This window comes from Erinaceus europaeus, chromosome 8 (assembly GCF_950295315.1).
Source record: "Erinaceus europaeus chromosome 8, mEriEur2.1, whole genome shotgun sequence".
NCBI lineage: Eukaryota > Metazoa > Chordata > Mammalia > Eulipotyphla > Erinaceidae > Erinaceus > Erinaceus europaeus.
This window is the reverse complement of record NC_080169.1, coordinates 98,255,327-98,270,515: the sequence shown is the minus strand read 5'-3', so window position 1 is coordinate 98,270,515 and position 15,189 is coordinate 98,255,327. Positions and strand designations below refer to the sequence as shown.

General features: G+C 40.5%; 1 protein-coding gene and 1 non-coding gene across 2 annotated transcripts in view; both read right to left on the bottom strand.

Annotated features, from left to right (window-relative positions):
- Positions 1–15,189, bottom strand: part of SND1 (staphylococcal nuclease and tudor domain containing 1) — a 497,039-nt gene that overhangs the window by 449,292 nt on the left and 32,558 nt on the right. The window contains exon 2 of the mRNA XM_007526286.3: positions 2,402–2,551. Coding sequence (XP_007526348.1) covers positions 2,402–2,551 — 150 coding nt within the window. The remainder of the gene's footprint in view (positions 1–2,401; positions 2,552–15,189) is intronic.
- Positions 2,621–2,813, bottom strand: LOC132539982 (U2 spliceosomal RNA). The gene has a single exon (XR_009551280.1). It is a non-coding gene; the product is annotated as a U2 spliceosomal RNA (small nuclear RNA).

Below are 15,189 nucleotides of genomic sequence, written 5' to 3'. Positions count from 1 at the left end.
TGCAGAACTTGGACTGGAGTTGGTGTATTGCACCAAAGTAAAAGACTAGTGGGGGGGGCAGCGGTTTCAAGTCTTAGAACATGATGGCAGAGGAGGACCTAGTGGGGGTTGTATTGTTATGTGAAAAACTGGGAAATGTTATGCTTTTATAAACTATTCCTCCAATAAAGAAATTTAAAAAAATTCTAACAGTGTATCATAAAGCTAATTATTTTGTACATGGTCAAAAGCTCAATACTCCTTGTCCCTCCTTTTCTCATTACCTCCCTTTGTACTACCTATAAATGTACCCCTGTCATTTGTGCCCCACCACCCCAACTCTGAAAAGCTCCTCTATATGTAGGGCTGTGATGTCCGTTTCTGTATTTCTCATGAAACCAACATAGGATTCCCCACATAGCAGGAGCTCAATAAATCTGTGGGAAATAAATATTTAAGCCCCACAGTGCCCATCAATGCAGTATCTAGGCTGCCTACAGTAGCTAGGCAACACTGGGGATTAATCTGGAACAGGGCAGTGGAGGCTAGGGACATACAGGGAGTTACTTTTATTGTCAGAGGACTTTGAAGAGAGAAGATTGTCTTTGAAAGAAGATGTTATGAAGGAAGACAGAATAATCAAGTGATGCTTGGCACAGTGATACAAAGGAAAGCAAATGAGCAATAATATCCTTGACTCTTATTTGACTGTGAAAAAAAGAAACAAAAAACTAGACAACATGTACCAGCATGTACCACAAACAATGAAAAGCTGAACTGCCATATTCCACAATGCACACTAGTCTCCACAGAGAAAAAGTTCGTATTCTTTTCTTCATCATTCATTTAAATGTTTACTAACTGTCCACCTGTGTTAGTCACTGGGGCTAGGGTGTAAAACTATGGGGAGAAACAGTCCCTCTATTCAAGGAACTTACAATCTGGTAGAGAAAGACCCTGTTAGGACTGCATAAAAATGGGATGATGGAAGTTGTGACTTCCCAGTAGGATGAATCTTGAGAAAAAAGTATTTAGAGGGAACCCCTACTAAAGAAGCAGCATGACTCAAAGCCTGAGCAGGCAAGACTCATCAGCCTGAATAAGGCCCAAGAACTTCCTTCCACATGGCTGGAGCTTAGCACCCCAGAGGGGCTTCAATAAGAGGAGACCAAAGGTCAAACTCAAATGGGCTTATATCAAGTGAAGGCATTTAGATCTGTCACAGAAATAATGAGTAATCACTGGATTGTCTGAAAATAATATAGAGCAAAGGAGTAAGTGAAATTGTGCTTCAAAAAGACCTGAAAGCAAACAGAGAAATAAGGACAACAGAGGATGAAGGCAAAGAGACTTATTTCAACATCCCAAACACATTTTCCATACTGAAAGAAGAATAGCAAGTACAGAAATAAAGTTTCAAAGATGGGAAAGAGATTTTAGTCAATGGTAGGACTCAAACCCAGGGCATCATACATGGAAGAAGTTCTATAGCTAAGCCACTTCCAAAGCCCATCTTGACAAATGTTTCTGAATATGAGGGATCAGGGGAAGAGGTGTCAGGGAAGAAACATAGTGGTGTAGAAAAGTCAGGCTCTGAGTTTGGGTTACCAGTTAGTTAGCATCTGTTAACATCACCAGAGCAGCTTCAGCAGCACAGAAGAGGGAAGAGCAGATCACAGGAAGGAGAGGAGAGACTGGGTTACCAGAACTGAGAAATGCTGAGAAAAACTGAAATCTGTAGCTATCAAATACTTCACGTTACAGGGAGCTTTGACGAATTACTAGGAGAAACTCAGTGAGACTGAAAAGCTCTGGAAAAGACAGCAAGACATGTATAAACATATGAAACTATGAGAACTGGGATCAGATGACATAGTATTCATGTAGTTGGGATAGTCCTACTGAGATCTCTTTATACTGTTACATAGGATACAGTTAAGATATTTTAGAACAAGTTCCAACTGGCCTCTTGTTTCTCTGTCCTAGATTCTCATCCACAAAACCGGAAATTAAAACCCAGCCCTTTTTCTAAAAGGCCATGTGCTTCTTACTTCTGGGAAAACGAATTTGATCAGCACTAGCCACTCCAGGTCAACATGACTCCTGTCTCCCAAAAGCAATCTAACTGTCCAACAACACAAACTTAAAGGGAAAGAATTACTCAAAGTGTTGGTCAGGAAAAGCACTTGGCACCCAAATTTAAAAAGTGCCATGGGAGATTTAATCTTGAGTAACAGAAGTGTTTGTAGAAGCAGAAATTAAACAGGAGTAGTGATTACCACAACTAGCATTTATTAATTCTTTGTAGACATGCGGTTCATCATTTCATGTTCTCTTGATTAGTACTCATTAAACAATCCTATAATGGTCCGGGAGGTGGTGCAGTGGATAAGGCTTTGGATAAGGCTGAGGAAGCACCTACCTCATCTGGGGTATCTTTTGCATCAGGCTGTGTCGCTGCTGCCCGGCGGGCAAGGTTGCCAGCACGGATGTTGCTGAGGTTGATCTGCCTCTCAGGAGGAGGCCCCCCACGAGGCTGCCCACGAACAATGATGGCACACCCAGAAAGGACCTAAGTGAGGAGGAAGAAAAGACAGTTAGTGGCCCAGAGATATTAACAGCACTCTACTGGTAATTCTTAACTGTATCCCCAATTTCCAGAACAGTGTCTGGTACCTTGGAGGCACTCATATATTTGGAAATAATTACGTAAACGGAATTGCTTTTAATTTTATAAATGGATCATCTACATCAAACTTTGGTCTAGACCTTCAAATATTAAACTGATAAGAACAGATACTATACTTGATCTTAGCCAAAGAACAAGAAGCGTTTAGATGCTCAAATATTAGACCCTGCAACATAAATTGGAATAAAAAAAATTACAGTTAAGTCATCAAATACACTGTTTGGAGTTGAAGGGACAAATGAGACAGGGCAAATGAGCACCTTTCCGACTTTACTCCAATAAGCACCTGCACTTGTCTTCTTCTTGACTGTTACAATAATATCATGGCCAGGGAGGCGGAGCAACGAATAAAGGGCTGAACTCTTGAGCGTGAGGTCCTGAGATGTCAGAGTGATGTTCGACTCTGATTCTCTTTCCCTGACCGTGATGGTTCTCTCTCCTATTAATAAATAAAATGTTTTTTAAAAAGAAAAAAAATTAATTCTCTCCATTCACAAATGTGATTCTAGGACAGAAGCAAACAAGTGAGCGAGTATGCAAGCGGGAGGCCTAAGAAAAGTTGAAACTGGAGGAAGAGTCCTAGAAACCACATCTGGGAGCAGCCACGTGTTCCCAAGATTTATAAGCAGTGCAGATAGCATCCAGGGCTTGTACTTCCCCTACAGAACTGATGGTCTGGCCTAATACTGTATAGAAATAAAGAAATACTCTAGAAGAATCCATGTACTGGCCGATTAAGACAGAAGCATTTATGAAGATCCTAAGGCTCCCAAGCAGTTAATTAACTCCTTTCTTTCACCTGTAATCTAAGGAGCAGGCTTAGAGTCCATGTGCAAGAGAAAAGAGTTCTGCAGTCCACTGATAATTTGAAAATATTTTCGGGGGAAGGATGGTACAGCTAACACAGCAGGAGAATATAAGACTTGTAAACACAAGGTCCCAGGTTTCAATCCTCAATAGAACATGACAGAGCTTGGTAGTATCATACTCTTTCTCTTCTCCATTTCATAAAGATAAGTCTTTTTAAAAGGCAAAAATCAACAGTATTTGTAGGGGAGAAGAGAGAGTTTCAAACAGAAGAAAAGCCAGACCCCCCCCCCAAAAAAAAAAAAAAACTTCACTAAACATCTTCTATTTGCCTTTGCTCGGCAAGATGTAATTAAACAAATAGGTAGACTCAAGTACTGGATTCACTAGAGCTGAAAGACCCTTAACTCCATGTTTCAAAACAAGAAGTAGCTGCTAAAAAGTTAGAAGATAGAAGGTTGGAGAAATATGCCAGGACAGGCCGTGCAGTACATAAGACCACAAAGTTCTCTGTAAAGAATAGGTCCCAGAAAAGAAGAGTATCAAGAGAAATCCCTGCCCTACATATATGTTTAGCTGATATTTCTCCCTCACCTCTCCACTTTAACCAAGCCTTTAATAGTGAAATGTAAATGCTGAAATCCATGTAAACATGTGTCAGTTTAAAAAAAAAAAAAAAGCATCTGAGCAATCACTAATCAGTCAAGAAACAGAACAATCCCAAGACCCAGAATTCCCTCTGCCCCCTCTACTTAGAGTCTTCCCTTCTCCCTCATCCTCACCACAATGACAGTAATCCCTCCTTGCTTCTCTGTGCAGTTTAATCAACAGTGTATTCAGCACTAAACAATATAGTTCCCTTTTCCCTATTTCTGAAGTCTACATAAGTTGAGTCTTCTGCATATTTCCATCAGAGAATTGTTCTTAGCTATTATTTTGTGTGTGAAACTCATTCATGGTGAGTTTATTCACTTCCGCAGCCACACAGTATTTGTATGGATATTCATTTGTCTATTCTATCGTTTAGAAAAACTATTTCCAACAAATATGCACACTCAAAATGTTATTTTTTAGTATTTATTTATTCATTCCCTTTTGTTGCCCTTGCTGTTTTATTGTTATAGTTATTATTGTTGTTGTTATCGATGTCGCTGTTGTTGGAGAGAACAGAGAGAAATGGAGAGAGGAGGGGAGACAGAGAGCAGGAGAGAAAGACAGTCACCTGCTGACCTGCTTCACCGCTTGTGAAGCAACTCCCTTGAAAGTTGGGAGCCAGGAGCTCGAACTGGGATCCTTACACTTTGCACCACCTGCACTTAACCCGCTGCGCTACTGCCCGACTCCCTCAGAATGTTATTTTAACTAGTGCTCTAATGTCAGAGCTTAAGTACACACTGATCTATATGATTCTTCATCACTGCACTATGATACAACATAATAGAGATCTTTCTCAATAAGTTCCAAATCATGATCTTGTTTTTAAATATTTATTCTTGATAGAAACAAAAAAAATTGAGAGGGAAAGGGAGAAGAGATACGGAGAAAAGAGTGCCTGCAGCACTGCAGGTCCTGTGCAGGACCAGGGACTTGAACCCGGGTCTTCTGTGCACTACAAATGTGTGTGCTGAACAAGGTGTGCCACCACCTGGCCCCCAAATCATGATCTTGGCTTTCAGTCTTTTTTTTTTCAAGTTCACCAGCAATTAAACTAGAATTTCCTGCCAAAGAGCCCATGCTAACAGCCTGCCTGAGGGCCTAGGCACTGGGCATCATATTCTGGAAATTGACACTCTAAAATGACAAGCCTTCCAAGAAAGTAATGGCAGGAAAGAACAGGCACAGTAGGGCAGATGATGTCTCAGATTCCAGAAATAAGAACAAAGGAAAAGAGTCTGAATCTGATACATTCATAGTCAAGTCTTCTCAAATGGCAGAAGCAAGAGTAGCATGTTTAAAAATGCCTAGACTTGAAACCACTGATGCATCAACTCCAAATGGGGCCTGGGGAACCAACCAAAATACAACACACAAACCAGAGGTCTCTGTCCAATGCCTGCCCCGCCTGCCCAAGCGGTGAAGCAGGTCTGCAGATGTCTGTCTTTCTCTCCCCCTCTCAGTCTTCCCCTGCTCTCTCCATTTCTCTGTGTCTTATCCAACAACGACAACAACAATAACTACAACAATTAAAAAAGAAAAAAAACAGCAAAGGCAACAAAAGGGAATAAATAAATAAATAAATATTAAAAGAAAAAGAAACAATCCTTACTAGAGAATTAAATAAAAGTCACTTAGAAGCTCAAGTACAATATGACTGGTGAGAGCTCCATCTTCTCCCTAAATATCAGAAAGACACTACCTCTAAGGCCTCCACTTAGGAAACCAGGTTCCTGGGTCTATTATCCTGGCCCTATGATGGGCTTTGGCAAATAACCTGGGCACAGTAAGTTTTCAAAATACTTTCGTACACACTTTCCATTTCCTTGAATCCTCTTCTGAAGATTGCTATCAGAAGTTCTTTGTATTAACGAACCAAATATGCCATTTGGACTACAAATGGGAAGTAGCTCAGGAATTCAGCCAGCACACAGCTCATTCAGTCTCTGAACTTTCTAGAGGTTACTAAGACAGACTTATTCCACATCATCAGTTACTTTGCTGCCACAAACTGCTGAGGACCTCTATTGTAACTATTCCATTTCAGACTAAGTCAGATGACTTTCAATCAGGCTTAAAAACAGAAGAATAACCACAGTTCTGTGTTTCAGCAAAAGGTTGTGGATATCCAAGGGTTCCAGGCAATCAGAGCTTCAACAGAATGATAGAGATTGTCTGCAGTGACCTTCTGGGGAAGGTCCATTGGGGACCTGAAGAAACTGATCACAGCCCAAACCAGCACCCATTTGGGATAAGAATCTGGTCAAGAAGTGGTACAGGATTTAAGGAAGACTTGACTGTGGAAAACTATGAAACCACAAGAACCAGGAGATCTACTACACACAGAACAGAATTCCTTCCCCCTGTCCTCCCCAGCCCATCTCTCCCACACTCCCTGTACAGATGCATTTTATCCTGAGTTCAAAAATGCTATCAGTATATAGTGTGTAACCTCTGTATTACAGTTCGTGTACACCTTGAGGCCGTATTACATACTTACTGCATAGTACTGTGTGCTTCCTAGACAATATATATTGTATAATTGTCTCTAAAAATTAAAATACTTTGATTAAAATTTAAAAATTAGAGCAGTCACACCTGTGGAAATGTCATACATCAGAAAGAACAGAAATAGCAAATGCTGATAAGGGTGTGTGGGAAGGGGAAAATAAACACTTCTATAATATAGGTGAGAATGTACATTGACTCAATAACTGAGGAAAATAATCTAGCAATTCCTTAAAACATTAGAAATGGGCCTCCCCTACAATCCAGCTATTTCTCCCCCAGGGATTTATATATAGAACACAGAAATACCTTTCCAAAGATATTTATGTACACACACGTACAAAGTAGCATTGTATGTAATAACCCAAAGTTGGAAGTAGCCCAGATGCCTAACATCTGAATGATTGAGAAAGATGTGACATGTGTACACAATGGAATAACACTCAGCTGTAAGAAAACATTTTATCCTGTGTCACATCATGGAATGAACTTGAAGGTATCATGTAAGATAAACCATAAGGAGAAGGATGGATACCGTCTGACCTCACTTAAAGGTAAGCTTAAGAAAGAATTAGGAACCAGTGCAAGATAGTGTGGAGCACTTAGATGGTGGTGAGAGTAGTGTGCAGTGGATACTTATCATGATAAGAAACTGTACTCATAGGAAGTCAGGCGGTAGCGCAGTGGGTTATGCGTAGGTGGTGCAAAACACAAGGATCCCAGTTCGAGCCCATGGTTCCCCACCTGCAGGGGAGTCGCTTCACAGGCGGTGAAGCAGGTCTGCAGGTGTCTATCTTTCTCTCCCCCTCTGGCTTCCCTTCTTCTCTCTATTTCTCTCTGTCCCATCCAACAACAATGACATCAATAACAACAATAGCTACAACAATAAAGCAACAAGGACAACAAAAGGGAATAAATAAATATTTTTAAAAGAGAAAAAAAGAAACTACACATATGACAGCAACTATCTTGTATATCACTCTTTCCCTAATAAAATGACAAAAGCAATTATTAGAGATAATTTACTTTATATATCACTCTACTGTACAGTCATACTACTCGTAGACAAATTCAAATAAATAGTGATCACCAACTCAACCTTCAAAGCAAAAGGAGCGGGTATTCTCTCTGGCAGAAACTGTTATTCCCCCAGGAGAAACAGACTGTCGTGTATACATCTTTCTCTCTAAACCACCCCTCATTCAGTGGAGAGGTAGGTAACACATATCTACAGAAAAGAAGATACTTATCTATAAGGGAAAACTATCAATAGTCTCCTTCCTACTATTTTTAGGAACTACAAAAGCTCAAAACACACACCTCCTTAAACTATCTCTATGTCCTCGTTCAAGTACTGTTAAATTCCACCTATCGTCCATTTTAACTTTCTACTCATATTCTTTCTCAATAAGAATATTTTAATGCCTTCCTAAAATTAAAATTTTAATTCCACCACTAAGGAACATCTTCGGGGAGGGGGGATACTTGAAATATTAAGTAAATATGAAAGAGACCAACACTATATACATCTAACTGAACATGGTTCATACGGTACCAAAACAAGTCACTTTTCTGCTCTCAAAGGCCTGCCATCTAAGGTGATTGTCTTTATAAGGCTATTCTAATTACTGAATCATTTATTAATTCAACAAATGTACTGAGTGCCTACTATGTGCAAGGCATCACTTTAAGTAACTGACATAGTTCATAAACATAAAACAGACAAGAGTAATTTGCTCCTTAGAGACCTGGCATTCAGGCAGTGGGGGCAATTCTACTGAAGATAGTTTTTTTTAAAAAAAAAAAAAACTGTTCATCAGAATTTTTATTTCAGAAGAAAAATATTAAGATTGAGAAGAAACTGTCACAGGTAATTGTCCTGCCAAAGCTGCGCTGATTCATGTTGCAAACTTTCATGGATGCGGTAATTATCCTTAATTGCTAATTTATAGGGCATGGAAACAAGTCATATGGTAACTGCTTTATCCAATTATATTAATAAAATGACATATTCTGGAAAAACTATCTTAGCTCTACCTGATACAGCAGGAGGTTTGTGAAAACAGCTGTCACAATGAGTCAGTGTGATTGAGGTTATGGAATAGACATTTATCAGCTCTGCCAATAAAGGTTGCAGGGGGATGCAGTGTGATTCAGAGGACCTGGCTTCAGGGCACAAGTCAGATAGAGCCAAAGGCTGAAATGAACCAGCTGAGAAGGAAAATGGGAACTCAAACTGTTCAAGCCCACTTACGGGTTTACTGGGAGATTTACCTACAGTGCAGCACTTTACGGGTAGCTACTCAAATGTTGCCCAGCAACAGGAGCACCACGTTAAATCTTCACTGGGTCCTGATAAATGATTTGGTATGTTTTAACTGTTAAGACTCCGGGCCACAGATGCCAAACTCCTATAAAACAAACACCTAGTCAAACTGAGAGCAGAAAAGAAAACGATGGTGTGCAGAAAAGAAGAGGAGGAGAAAGAATAAAATGATGATGCAGACATTCCTAAGTGTAGATAAAGTCAGTATTATTTTCAAAGTCCAAAAGCAAAAATCGCCTTGACCTGAAAATAGACACTTATTATCTGAGAGAATCTTAACAGCTCTAAAGGAGAACTGGCTTAACAGGTAAATCCTAACAATAACTGCCAATATAAAAACCCAATATAAAAAATAAGGCTGGCCACCTGGTGAGCACTAAAGAAGGCATAAAATAAGCCCATATGTTCATAATGAACCACCATCAATAAATGTGCCAAAACAATTAAAGAGGAGAGGAGAATATTTTCAAAAATGTGTTAGTAAAACTGAATGTTGACATAAAGAAGCCGAAATTCTTCCTCACACAATATACAAAAGTTATCTCAAGAAAGGCCAGAAAACTAAATGTAGAGTTAAATCATAAACCTCTTAGAAGACAGGTGCAAATACTAACGAAGCTGGGTTGGGATATGATTTCCTAGGTCTCACAGACCTTTGAAAGCATAAACCAAGAAAAAGTAGAGTAAAAGAAAAAAAATTAGACTTCAAAAACATGATGGGTCAAGGAGTACTACAAAAAAGGAAAAACAGTTGCAGACATATCACATAAGGATCTATGCTCTAGAATAAAGAGCCAGATTTTAACTGAATAAAGACTACCTGGGGCGGTAGTGAAGTGGGTTAAGCGCACATGGTGCAACGCGCAAGGACTGGCGGAAGGATCCGGGTTCGAGCCCCAGGCTCCCCACCTGCAGGGGAGTCACTTCACAGGCGGTGAAGCAGGTCTGCAGGTGTCTATCTTTCTCTCCCCCTTTCTCTCTTCCCCTCCTCTCTCCACTTTCTCTCTGTCCTATCCAACAACGACAATAACCACAACAAGGCTACAACAAGGGCAACAACAGCAAAAAAAGACTACCTAATTAAAATTGTACAAAGGATCTGAATAAATACTTAGGTGGACAAGATATATACAAATGGCCAATAAATAAGCACTTATATGTTTCAACACTAGTCATAAAGGAAATGCAAATTAAAGTCAATGACAGACTGGGATGGCTACAATCAGTAAGACAGTCAGCAGAAAAAGCTGACAAGGACAGAGAGAGATTAGTGCCCTCAAACACTGCTGGTGATGTAAGTCACTTTGGAAAACAGTCAGGCAGCCCCTCAAAATTTAAAGGGCTATCATATGGCCTAGTCATACCACTTTTGGGAAGATATGCCCAAAACATGTCCACACAGCATACACAAATGTTCACTGGAAATTCGTTCATAGTAACTAACTCAAGAGATGAATGCATAACTAAAATGTGGCAAATTCCAGAAAGTGAAAAACCGTTCTCATTAAAATAAAATACCAATTGATTCTCTGTCAACAAGTCTTGAAAATTTTACTCAAAATCAAAGAAGCCTATTGTGTATGATACAGTAAATCCTAACAAACGTATTTTCAAAGTTAACCCAATTGCCAAATAATTTGATTAAGGCAATAACTATCTATTGCCTTCTTAAACCCTAAGACAGCAGGAACCTCCTGCTTCCTCTACAGAGCCTATATTTCCCCCAGTCCTGGAACCTTTAAGGCGAGGCTCACTTTCCTGCATGCCTCTCTCAATTCATACCAAGGAATATTGCATCTGTTGATCCCAACCTAATCAACGCAATGAGTACCACCTGGGCATGCTTCACTTCAGACTCTGTCCAGAGATGTCAGGCATGGAATGTCAACCCTTCAGCATCATTACTCGGGTGAGACCTTTCCTTTCTTATAGGATTCTCTATTTCCATTCCAGGTGGTTCACTTCTTAACAAAGTCACAAAACCTAGATATAGACCAGGTCCTATGAGATAGGGCATATGTTCACATGTATCCATAAATTAGGGCAAAATATATACCTGAAAGCAAAAGTGCACAATAGTCTGCAGTGAGTCGGTATATGCAGCAAGCAAGTAGAAACACCTAAAAAGACACCATAAAGTTCCTAATGAAATAGTGTCTACTTAGACTTAAATACCCTCCTCACCTACTTCCTATTACACTTGCCTCACTCACTCCAAAGCTAACCTTATCAAAGCAAGGACTGCAAAAGCTGAATAAGGGCAAGAGACTGGCATATTTTAACAATGACTGTTTAGTCAGTATCAGGCCATTCCACCAGCTGGGGCCCTAGTCGGGGAGTCCTGAGATTCCCAAATAGACAGGATGGGCCTAGACCTCAAATAAATCCCTCTCTCCATTGTTACTCTGTGGGCCCCCATAGGACCTTGCCCTCAATGTGGATCAACAATGATAGAGAATGTTCCATCCTCCAAAGGGAGGATGGACAACATACTCTAAGTTCCACCTGAGGAAGATGGATCCTGAAATTGGGGCACCTTAGAATATTCCTACTCATGACCACAAAATGCGAGCTCAGATCAACAGGGATACAGAGGTCACATAGGCTCCTAAGCTGAATATGGGTCCCAGATCAGATCAAATCGATGAGGTTTACAGTCAACAATATTTATACAACTTTCCCATATTCGAGAGCTACTCTCTTCCCTGGTCCAGCTTTCTGCTTCTTTTTCCAGCCATGATATCATCTGCACAGACAATAAACTGGATCCACCTGCATATGAGATGTCAGGCTCAGGGGAAAAAAAAACAAACAAAAAAACTAGTATAGTCATGGGCCCTTTGGAATATAAATAAAACAGGCCTACTATCTACAAAACAGAGACAGCCCCCCCCCCCCAAGTCTTCATCTGAACTATTGCAGCCTTTAGGTTCATGATTAGTCAACAATTTGTTTAGCTCTATATGTTAACTCTTTTTTCAGCTACCAGGTTCCAGATGCTAAGATGATGCCAATCAGACTTCCCTGGGCAGATGACCCCACCAATGTGGCCTGGAGCCGTGCCCCACTAGGGAAAGAGAGAGACAGGCTGGGAGTATGGATCGACCTTCCTATGCCCATGTTCAGTGGGGAAGCAATTAGAGAAGGCAGACCTTCCACCTTCTGCATCCCACAATGACCTTGGGTCCATACTCCCAGAGGGATAAAGAATAGGAAAGCTATCAGGGGAGGGGAGGGGATGGGATACAGAATTCTGGTGGTGGGAACTGTGTGGAGTTGTACCCCTCTTACCCTATGGTTTTTGTCAGTGTTTTCTTTTGATAAATAAAAATTAAAAAAAAAAAATGAAGAAAGAAGCCAGACAGTAAAAGCCACATACTGGATGATCCCATTAATACACAATGTCCACAAAAGACAAATCCATAGAGATGAAAAGCAGATTAGTAGTGCCTGTGGAATAAAGAGGGAGAACTTCACAAAGTTTTATTCTTTGGGGTACCATGAAATCAACCTAGAGTTAAAGAATGGTGGTAGTTGTGTGAGGGCACAGTTTAAAAAAAAAAAAAAAGTGTGAACATTAAAAGGGGTGAATTTCATGGTGTGTATATTTACTACAATTTTTACTGGTAAAGCCCAACACAGAAGTACCAAAGCATGAGGACCTACAGTGTAAATTATTTCACTAGAAGGTTTCCAAATTCTTGTAGGCAGGCTAGATGCACAGCTGAATGACATTAACAATAACATTTTGTTGTAGTTAAAGGAAGCTGACTCAGACCCAAAAGTCAGTCATGGTGATTCACCACAGAATTATAAACTAAATTTTCAGGCTCTCTAGAAATAACAAGATAGACAGTATAGGAAGAAAACAGAAATCCACTGAAGCCCATGAATCATTAAAGAAAATACAAATGGGGGGCTGAGTAGTGGTGCAAGTGGTTGAATGCACATGTTGCAATGTACAAGGACCCAGATTTGAGGCCCCAGTCCCCACCTGCAAGGGAAAAGCTTTGCAAGTAGTGAAGCCTGCTGCAGGTGTCTGTCTGTCTCTCTCCCTCTCTCTCTCTCCCTCTACCCTCTCAATTTCTGGCTGTCTCTATCCAGTAAATTAAAAACAAAAAAAAACTTAATGCAAATGGCTAAAATGAATTCACATTTTTACTTGTTTGCTTTTTGTTTTCTTTCTGACAAACAATCCAGCAGGTAGAATGAACTCCTTTCCCTCTTTGGCCCAAAAATAAGGACCAAGAAAATCACTGAGCTGAAAGGTTCATTCTTACCTAGGGGCAGCAGCTGCCAAAGCCAAAAGACACATAGGAAGGTGCTATGTGGCAGAGTGACAAAGCAGCAGAATAGTCATTCTACACAAGACAAGGCTAGTCCTGTACAAAAAGTGACAACCAAAAAAAAGTCACCAGGAGATGGGAAAGGACTGTTGTAGATGGGTAGAAAAAGTTGTATATTTTTTCCTCTGAACTTAAAATTATTTTTATTTATAAGTGCAAGAAAACTCTGGCATATGCAACATCAGAGAAAGAACTAGAGACCTCATGCACCTTTGGCACTCCAAAAAAAAAGGTTTCGAAAGAGAGAGGCAGACTGGGAGTATGGATGGACCAGTCTACGCCCATGTTCAGCGGGGAAGCAATTACAGAAGCCAGACCTTCCACCTTCTGCAACCCACAATGACCCTGGGTCCATGCTCCCAGAGAGATAGAGAATGGGAAAGCTATCAGGGGAGGGGATGGGATATTGGGTGGTGGGAATTGTGTGAAGTTGTACCCCCCACCATCCTATGATTTTGTTAATGTCTCCTTTCATAAATAAATAAATATAAAAAAGGTTTCTCTTAGATAGACTGTAATGGAAAGGGGGGGGGGAGATTCCTAAAAAAACAGAATTCATTCAGTAGAAATAGCTGAAGAGCAACCCAATAGGAAGAAATTTCAGAAAGCATATCAGGAAAGCATTTCCTGGCAGCCAGGACCATGGCCTCCACAGGAAGAATCGTCTCTTGAAAATTAAAAAGTCATTTAGACAAAGAGGAAGCAATCCCAAAAGAGCAAGAGCTGTGTGGTCTAGGGGATCTTTCCAGAACACTCACCAACATGGCCAGCATCTTCTGTCTTTTTCTGGCAAGAGCAAGTGACAGGTCTAAATCGGGAGGGCCCAGCATTCAAATATGACAGTAAGCTGGAAATCCACAGCCTCACGCATTTCACTTGTGTTGGGTGTGCTGGTACACTGTGCAGGGAGAAGCATATGCAGCTACTTCTGGGCCAGCTGTAACACGAATTGGGCCTCGTTTTGGAAATAAGGGTGTTTCAAAGCTCCGGGGCACTAGAACAAAGATCTACAGCGAGGGCAGCTAAAGAGAACATCTACTGAGGCCTTTTTCTTTTACAGATGAAAAGCCCACAAGCGACACAGGCCAAGTGACTTTTGTTTAAAATAACCAAGTATTGATAGCAGAGCAAGGGCACGTGAACTCAAGTTCTACATCGAGATGTCCCACCATGCCACAGATGAGCATTTGGGGAGTTGATATCCGCACTAAGGCGGTGTCTGGGGCTACCTACTGGTTAAGTCTTTTTCCCGATTAAAAGCTCCATTTAGATGTGCCAGCACAGCAGGTGTCACAGACTAAAATCACTAAGCAAGTAAAGCTCCCATGAGCTGACTGCCCCAGATCAAACCCACATTTATTCAACATGGCCATATGCAGGGCAAATAAGAGACTTAGATGTCAGCACTGCAAAAGAATATTCAAAAAGGAGACACAAAGGAAGCAAACTTAGGAATGATAATTATATATATATATATATATATATATATATATAAAAGGCAGAGATAGCAAACTACAACCACTAGCCAAGTCCGTCCTGCCACATGTTTTGTATGACCCGTGAGCTAAAAACGATTTGTGCATTTGTAAATGGATGAAAGCAAACCAAAGGAAGGATGTTATGCAGCAGATGAAAAGAGGATGAAATTCAAATCACAGTGTCTGTAAATATAAGTGGCACGGGCCCATGGCCAAGCTCGTTCATTTATGTAATTGTCTGTGGCTGTTTTCTCAGTGGAACCACAAAGAGTTGAGCTGTGACGACAAAGACCGTATGGCCTGGAAAGCCCAAAATATTTACTACCTGGCCCTTTGCTGAACAAGTTTGCCAGCCCCAGAAATAAAACATTATGATGAGGGAGTAAGATGAAACTGATTTTA